Genomic DNA, 8,824 nt, shown 5'->3' on the forward strand with positions numbered 1-8,824 from the left:
TGCGCGCAGCCACGCCCTGCCTCTAGGTGCGCCTCATCACACACCCTTGGCCCGTAGACCGCATTCTCCTGGAACTCCCAGCCCCCTCCCCACAGCCCCTCCCAGACTGCTGACTCTGCACACATTTGTCTGAAGAGCTCGTTCGTGTCTGGCTCCCTCTGCCGACTGGCAGCCCTGTGAGGGGAGCGGTGGGGGCTCGTACATGCCCCTGCCCCACACTGACTCCAGGCTCCTGAGGGCACCTGGGTCGAGTGGACGTCACAGATTCCCAGACTTATTGAGCCCCCTGCTCCTCACCTCCTTGCTCACTGCAGTGAGGACAGGTGGGGTGTGTCCTGCACAGAGCCCCCGGCAAGCGCTATGCCTGAGTCATTGCGGGGGTCTGGGGGAGGTGGGAATGGAGCCTCCGGCCCCATGAGCAGACGGCTTCCTGGGCTGCGATTCGGGGCTCTGTGGGCCTCAAGGGAAGGAGGGCTGTTTGAGCCAGGGCTCTGGGAGCCACAGGAAGACTCGGGAAAGCACCAACTCTGAGACTGGCCACAGGAGCACGAAGTGCAAGTCAGCCCTGCCTGTCCCCATCACCTTCGGCTTAGCTGGATAAAGAGCCACAGACACCGGCCCTGGAAGTCCTGATAGAAAGTGGTGGAAAGCGGACATGCTGAGCAGAGTCACACCCACCACCCACTCCCCAGACCACAAGGAGCCTTTACCCTGAAACACGGAAGCTCAAGAGTCCCTCGCACGTGGGCAGTGGGTGGGACTAAGGTAGGACAGGTCAAGAGCAACTCTTACGCTTGGCATCAATCCCACTGGAGGCCGTCTCTGGGAACTTAGAACCACGCGCGACACCCCAGCCTCTCACGCGATGGTCCCTGCGGCCCAGGAGGTTCTCACTGTGTGCCCCCAGGCTCTGTGGCCGGTGCCGCAGCCTGCCCAGGGCCCAGCAGGGCGGTGTCACCCTGGCCACCATACGTCCAGCCGCCCGGGGCCAGGCGGAGAAGAAAAGCCTTTGTCCTGGACACTGTTCCAAGCAGAGCAGACGCCTCCTCTCCCTCCTGATGACAGACAGCGTGTTCGTGTGTTTTCTTGCAGAGTGATCACAGGCAAGTTCTCAGCTCCCTTCTGTCTGGGGCACTGGCTGGTGCTCTTGCCAAAACAGCTGTAGCTCCCCTGGACCGAACCAAAATCATCTTCCAAGGTAAGCTCTGCCTGCGCACCTACCGCCTGTGAAGGACAGGCTGCCGGGCACTCACCGCCTCCTCCAGGCCCCACACCGCACTGCCACGCGCTTTCTAAAATGTCTCTTTAAAAAAAAAAAAATTATTTATTTGGCTACGCTGGGTCTCAGTTGCGGCACATGGGATCTTCAGTCTTCATTGCAGCACATGGGATCTATCTCCGACCAGGGATCGAACCTGGGCCCCATGCCTTGGGAGTGCAGACTCTTAGACACTGGATCAACAGGGAAGCCCTTGAAATGCCTCTTTAGAATCCACTTAGAAAGTCTGTCAGTGTTTAGGACTGGCATCACAAAGTACCAGAAACCAGGCAGCTTAGAACTGCAGGAATTTATTCTCATTTTCTGGAGGCCGAAAGTCCACATTCAAGGGGTCCGTAGGGTTAGCTCCTCCTGGGGCCCTGAGGGAGGACCCTTCCTTGCCTCTTCGAGCTTCTGATGACTCCAGGCATCCTTGGCTTGTGACTGCACCCCCCATCCCAGTCTGTATGTCTGGATCCTCTTCTAAGGACCCGCCATTGGATCACCCTGCTCTAGCATGACCTCCACTTGATTACACCTGCAGAGAGCCCGTTTCCAGTTAAGGCCTCATTCGTAGGCACTGAGAGTGAGAGCATATTTCTTTGGGAAGACACAGTTCAGCAATCCAGCTTCCCCCTCCTTAGGGTTTAGCAGGCGCAGGGGCCCTGGAAGATGAGGCCTTTGTGTCCCGTACATGGTGGGACCCCTGCCCCTCAGCTCTTTGGGAGGAAGCAGCTGCAGACTGGAGCCAGGCCCCTCCCCTTGCTCAGGCTGTCCCCTCACCTCTCCCGGCCTCAGGTTCCTTGTCCATATAACAGGACCGTTGATACCAACCTCCTGCCTGAGGAGGGGGGAGTGAGCTGATATGGGAGAGGGCAGGTGTGCAGTTGAGGACACGTCTCCATCAGCTGAGCTGGTCCTGGAACAGATTCCCTCTGGAGCGCCACACGGGGAGCTGAGTTTCATTGGGGAGCTGAGTTTCATTCCGAAGGCAGGCGCTGTTCATACGTCCACACAGAGAGGAGGGCAGGGCTGTGCTAGGAAGGCAGCAGACCTGGGGAAGTGCGGCGCTGCGGGTGCTGCCAGGCCGAGACCCCCTCGTGACTTGGGCTTCCGGGTCCACCTGGCCACGTGGTGCAGCTCACCGTGGAGTAGGGGGTGGTGGTGGGCCGGGCCGCCCCGGAGGGCAGGAGAGTGGGAACTAGGGCTGCCCGAGCCAGGCCTTGGAGGAGAGGGCAGACGCCCCCTGCCGAGGGAGCTGGAGCCGCTTAGCTGACCCCCGCATGGCCGGTGGCTGGGATGCCTCCCCTCCAGGGGACTTGGGGGAGAGGAAGTTCAGCCGGTGGACATCCCCCAGGAGAGCTGCGTCCTTCCACAGGCCCTCACTGTCCTGCGGGGTCAGGTGGCAGCTGGGCTCCTCTCCCTGAAGAAGGGGAGAAATTGGGTGCAGAGTGGCCTGGGTGTGGGGGGTGGTGGGGAGGCTCCTGGGGAGGGGGTGACTTTGCTGGGGATGCCCCCACCTCGGCCCTTATAGGGATTGAAGGGGGGCATTTCCAGGGGAGGCCCTCACTCCCCATGCTCAAACTAGACCCCTGTGGTGGGGGTCATGCAGACTGGAGTGGGAGGGTGGTCCCATCCTTCATATCCAACAATCTCTGTTGTGTTTGCTTTTTTTTTTCCAGTGTCCTCAAAAAGATTTTCTGCCAAGGTGAGCCACTCGGTCATGGACCCCCGTCTCTGGGGCCTTCACCTCTGCCCTACTGGGCTGGCAGAGGCAGGGAGGTGGGTGGTAGGGGCTGGGCAAACGCTTTTCAAGGGGCTTTTCCCATTGGTTCCCCAACCCCCACCCCAGGCCAGCTGCAGGACTGCTGGGTGACCAAGGCCTCCCCTGCCAGGCACGGGGGCCAAGGCCATCTGTCTGCACCCCAAGTCTGCCTGGACACAGCCCACCCTGGGAAGTGATGGGAGACCCACCTGTCCTGGGGGTGGTGCTGAGGGGACTTGATGGTCTAAACTCACAGGTTTCATATTTGATTTATTTTTAAACACAGAGCAAGTGTTGCTGTTTGTTGTTGTTTTGGTCACTCAGTTGTGTCCGACTCTTTGCAACCCCATGGACTGTAGCCCGCCAGGCTCCTCTGTCCATGGGGTTTCCCAGGCAAGAATACTAGAGTGGGTTGCCATGCCCTCCTTTAGGGGATCTTCCCTGCCCAGGGATCAAACCCACATCTCCTGCATTGGCAGATGGGTTGCTTACCACTGAGCCACTGGGAAGCCCACAGAGCAGGTGTTTCCTTCTTAATAAAGGAAAATAAAGAGGATTTTAAAAAGCTAGGCTACCAAACACCTACAAAACCCCCTTAGTGGGGGTTACCCCCTCTGCTTCGCAGCCATGCTTTCCCCCGCTCACTTCATGATTCCCAGGCTTGGAGAAGGGGTGGGGGTCCCAGTGTGGAGCCCAGGGAACGTGGGAGAGGGTCTTTGATGTCACCCCCCACCTCCCAGGCACAGGGCTGGGCAAAGTCAGGTGAGCTGAGAGGGCAGCTGCGCTCTGCCCGCAAAGGCCATGCTCAGAGGCCTAGGGCACTGAGGTTGCCCCTCTCCGCTGCCTGCCCCCCAGGAGGCCTTCCGGCTCCTCTACTTCACCTACCTCCACGAAGGCTTCTTGAGCCTGTGGCGCGGTAACTCGGCCACCATGGTGCGTGTGGTGCCCTACGCCGCCATCCAGTTCAGCGCACACGAGGAGTACAAACGCCTCCTGGGCAGCTACTACGGCTTCCGTGGAGAGTGAGACCCCCCTTCCCCCAAAAAACCCGGCCCTCTCAGCTCTGTCACCTCACCCTGTTCTGTCTTCCACCTGTTCACCATGTCAGAACTTCTTGTTTCCCCGGTCTCCCTGAACCTACATCCCAGGATGGCCACAGTCCCCGCTGTGCCCCAGAGCAGGTGGAAAGACGCCTGCCCTTATTCATTCAGACAAGCAGGGGCAAAGGCAGGCACCCCCCAAGAGACACCCCCGCCCCCCCATCAGCTTGGCCGCCCGTTCCATCTTTTCCCGCACCCCAGACCTGTGGGCACCTGGAGCCCTGGGGGCTCACCTTCGCCCCTACCCGCTTTCAGGGCCCTGCCCCCTTGGCCCCGCCTCCTCGCCGGCGCGCTGGCTGGAACCACGGCCGCCTCGCTGACCTACCCGCTGGACCTGGTCAGAGCGCGGATGGCTGTGACCCCAAAGGAAATGTGAGTCTCACCCTGGTGACGTTTTCACCAGCACCAGGGGCTTTGTGTCTAGTGGGGTTCCCAGGAGGGCTCCCCCAACCTGGCCCCTGGGGATAGGGTCTGGGCTTCTATCTGCAGTGGCTGATGAAGCTGTGCTGAGGCTGTGTTGCCCCGACCTCCCTGGGTTCTGCAGCTTTCCAGAAGGACAGTAACTGGGTCTCTCAGCTTGGGTGGCAATGTGCTTCCATGAAACCCAGAGTCTCTGTGTTGAGTCGAAAACACATGTGCTTAAAATGCATCTGAGTAGAAAGCCAGGGGCTGAGCACAGCAAAGAGCCCAGTGGTGAAGGTGGCTTTGGGCATGCACGGCCCCCTCAAATGCCAGAACTTCTGCATGGGGGTTCTGTCGACATCCAGGCCTGCCCCCGCTGACGGGGAGGAGAGAACATTAGTGAGCTGAGGTCTGCAGCCCCCCACCCCACCCCTGGCACTGCTCTGTCCTACAGGTACAGCAACATCTTCCACGTCTTCATCCGCATCTCGAGAGAAGAGGGGCTGAAGACCCTCTACCACGGATTTGTTCCGACCGTGCTGGGGGTCATTCCCTACGCCGGCCTGAGCTTCTTCACCTATGAGACCCTCAAGAGCCTGCACCGAGGTGAGGAGCGCCAGGAGGGCAGCACCTCCGCGGGGCACACACCTGTCTGTGGATGGGTGGGGAGGTGGAGGTGGATGGGGCGAGTGGAGGGAGGGGCAGGCTGGAGGCCCAGGGTCTGGATCAGGAGAAGACATAGAGCAAATAAGCCCACTGATACCTGCTACTTGGTTTGATCTGGTGGTAACAATCTGCCTTATTTGCTCCAAGTTTTTTTTTTTTTTTTTTTTTAAGGAAAACAGGGTAAAGCCCAGATACCCGGTACCCAATCCTCAGCTCATCTCCCCTCAGCCCTGCCTCTTTATTAGGGTTCGGCTCCGGCTTTCACCTTCATTGCAAACCCTTCTGCCTGGGCTCGTGTGCAGCCTTTGTGCTGTTCCTGGTTAGAGGAGGTACCTGAGTGGCTGCCCCCAGCACATGGGTAGTGCAGCTCCGATCCGTCCTGTTTGGGGCGGTGAGGCTGTTGCGGGTTTTCAGCTGACATCCAGGAGCTGTCCTCCTTGTGTGGGTGTGAGACCTCATTCTTTGCTTTACCTTTTCCACCCTCTGCTCTTCCAGTGGCCAGGCTTGCACTGGGACCAGGCTCCCTTCCCACCTGCTCCTGGTGCTGACAAGTTCCGTATGTTCTGCCAGTCTGCTGGGTGAATAGGGCGGCTCCCTGTTTTTAATCCCTAGTTTCTAATTGAAAAGAGCATGTTTTTAAAGAATCTCTATTGATCCCTTGCTGTTCCCTCCTCCCTTCAGCCAGTGGGTCCTCACACCACCCATAGAGAGGGCACCTGTTGGGCAGTCTGGGCAGTTAGAGGGTTCGGGGCAGAGTGATATTCTTTCTTTACAAGATGGGACACAAGAATGACTGGGTCTGAGCTTGTTCTGGGTCACAGAACTTGGTTATATGATTCTTTGTGCTTTTCAGTTGTAAAAATCTTTTGGATCTCACATTTGATTAAAAACGGGGGATCAGTAGGTGAGGAAGAAGGGACGCCTAGGCCCAGGACAGCTGGTCGGCCCTGAAGCACAGCTGTGACGCTGTGTGCACGTGTGAGCGCGGTGCAGGGGGCGCGGGTGGATGCCAGCACCGCTGGCTGCCAGGGCGCCCCTTCCCATCGCCCTCACAGTCCCTCCCACCCTTCCCCCTGCAGAGTACAGCGGCCGCCCGCAGCCCTACCCCTTTGAGCGCATGATTTTCGGAGCCTGCGCCGGCCTCATCGGGCAGTCTGCCTCTTACCCGCTGGACGTGGTGCGGCGGCGCATGCAGACGGCTGGCGTCACAGGCCACCAGCGCACCTCCATCGTGCGCACGATGCGCACCATCGTGCGGGAGGAGGGCGTGGTGCGCGGCCTCTACAAAGGCCTGAGCATGAACTGGCTCAAGGGTCCCATCGCCGTGGGCATCAGCTTCACCACCTTCGACCTCATGCAGATCCTGCTGCGACACCTGCAGAGCTAGGGGCGGGTGGGGTCGGCCGCCTTTGAGCTTCAGTTGGCGGTGGGCCGCTGACTCCTTCCGTGTCTGAGTCCAGGGAGCAAAGATGTGCTGGGTTCCACCCAGAAGGCGCACGGATGCGCCTTGTGGAACAAGCTGGGGGCCTGGGGGGCCTGAGCTCAGTGCGGCCCAGGTCTGAGGGGAAAGCCCGGGGCCCTTGTACGTCGTTGGGACTGGGGGCGGGGTTCTCACGCCCTCCTCTTCCGGCCTCAGCTGGGCTGGGGCTGCCACTGGAGGTGTTCGCCGGGAACGCCCTGAGTGGGGCGTGGCCAGCGCTGCCTCCTAGGGTGTTCTTTGCCCTTGGACAGGCTCCTGGTTCTAGGGACCTGGTCCCCACTAGGCTCAGAGCCAGACCTCGCCTGCCCCTTGCTGTTCTGAGTATGTGTTCTTGGGCGGGGGTAGGAGGGGGTAGGGGGAGCCCCAGAGAGGGTGAGGCCAAGGCCTGGCCTCCATGAGACCAGCCTTCTGCTCAGCTGTAGCTCCAAGTGCAGGCTCCCACCCTGCCCCGCCTTTCCTGCCTTCACCACTATTTCCCAGGTGACTTGTCCCTCCCCAGAGCCTGAGGCTTCTCCCAAGAGTGTTATCCTGATCACAGACTCCTGATCCCAGGTCCCAGAGTTGGGTCTTCCCCTCTGTTACCCCACTCCCACCCAGTTTGTACGGTTCCCAGGAGGGTCACGCCTCCAGGCAACAGGGTTTGAGAAATTGCCATGGGTTTGGGTCTGAGTCCCAACCTGGAGATATCTGCCTGGATTGCCAGGAAGCTCTCGGCCCTACTCCACTGGCTGCAGTAATGGAGGCTGGGCCTCAGGCCCTGACCCTCTGCCCCTAGGCGTGGGGACTCCTGGGGGGGGGACCCATGGCATCTGGCACATTGTGGGCACCCCCCCCCTCCCCCGAGCAGTGACTTGGCTGGGACCTGGGGCAGTTTAAGGCCCGTCGGGTTGTCTGATTTCCCGTGAATGGAGAACACAGAGGCAGCTGGCAGCCTTGATTGTCCCAGGGTGGAGCCCGAGAGAGTCAGGCCCCCAGGGCGCTGGTCCCACAGAGCCCCCAGGGCCCACCAGGAACCACAGGGGCTCAGAAACACCTGTTTTCTAATGATGTTTGGAGTTTGATTTTTGCTTTTGTTTTTCAATCCGGCTGGCCCTGGGTCTAGACACCATAAACCCTAACCAGTCCAGTCTGGTTCCAGGACCTGGACAAGGAGAGGGCCGGTTTTCCCAGTGGGCTTAATAGCCGTGAGGTGTGAGAGTCTGAGAGGGTGTGTCTCCGCCACATGTGCATTTCCGGTTGTGACTTCCACTTCCTCCTTTTATTCTGTCCTGTTTCCATTTTTCTTGCCTTAGTCCCCTGGGTGGGAAGACCCTTCCTTCTGTCCTTCCTGCATGTCTCCACCAGCCAACCCCAGTCTTGTTCCCAGACTCTTGTTCCCAGGGAGCCCGAGCTGTCCCATTGGGTAAACGTCACACCCACCTTGTCTCTCAGCCTTGCCCAGCGCTCAGGAGAGGCAGGGGCACCCCTCACAGGGAGACGGGATGGGAACATAAGGTGCCCAGGCTGGGGGTCCACCCCTGGTGGGTGAGACCGAATGGATGTTTAGGCAGGGCCCTCCCTGAGCTGCAGGCTGGGCAGGAGCAGGGAGAGCCCCCAGGGTTCCCAGCCCCAGTGCGGCTCTCCAGGGTGGCTCCCAGCCAAGTGCACCTCGGCAGCGCCGACGCCCCTCAACCCTGAGCCCTGCACACAGCTGGACCTTTGCCCTCGGCAGTCATACCCCTCTCACTGTTGCCTGGCCTGATTTGGAGTTACATTTTGATGCCATGAAGACACTTTGTTTATATATAATGTTTATATATTTTAAAGATTTGTGCCAAGAGAGTATATTTAATAAAAATCAAAATGATTTTTTTTCTCCTGCCCATATCTCTTCTTCGGCTCTGATCCTCATTTCCTAGGAACCAAAAACATGGTTAAAGCTATTTTGACAGATTGTTGAATAACCTTTTTTTTTAAATGTAACAGCTGTCTGGATTGTTAATCCCGACCTTGATTTGGTCAGGATTTGCTAGAAAATGCAAACTGCATGAGGAGTTTACCATGAGAAGTAGGTCTGGCTTCCTGTTCCCTTTGCAGGGACATCTCCCGTGGCCAGTGCCCCTAGGAGAGATCCTGTGTGCACACACTTGTCCCTTTGGGTCCGTCAGTCGGGA

At 58.9% G+C, this 8,824-nt stretch overlaps 1 protein-coding gene across 2 annotated transcripts in view; it reads left to right on the top strand.

Annotated features, from left to right (window-relative positions):
• The window catches only part of SLC25A42 (solute carrier family 25 member 42), a 43,400-nt gene extending 34,882 nt beyond the window's left edge, over positions 1–8,518 (top strand). For both annotated transcript variants that reach the window (XM_006057995.4, XM_044948366.2), the window contains exons 3-8: positions 1,093–1,198; positions 2,941–2,966; positions 3,879–4,045; positions 4,379–4,495; positions 4,980–5,131; positions 6,271–8,518. In XM_006057995.4, the coding sequence (XP_006058057.1) occupies positions 1,093–1,198; positions 2,941–2,966; positions 3,879–4,045; positions 4,379–4,495; positions 4,980–5,131; positions 6,271–6,578 (876 nt within the window). In that variant the 3' untranslated portion in view covers positions 6,579–8,518. The remainder of the gene's footprint in view (positions 1–1,092; positions 1,199–2,940; positions 2,967–3,878; positions 4,046–4,378; positions 4,496–4,979; positions 5,132–6,270) is intronic.
• Positions 8,519–8,824: the final 306 nt, after the last annotated feature.

This window comes from Bubalus bubalis, chromosome 9 (genome assembly GCF_019923935.1).
Source record: "Bubalus bubalis isolate 160015118507 breed Murrah chromosome 9, NDDB_SH_1, whole genome shotgun sequence".
Taxonomy (NCBI): Eukaryota; Metazoa; Chordata; class Mammalia; order Artiodactyla; family Bovidae; genus Bubalus; species Bubalus bubalis.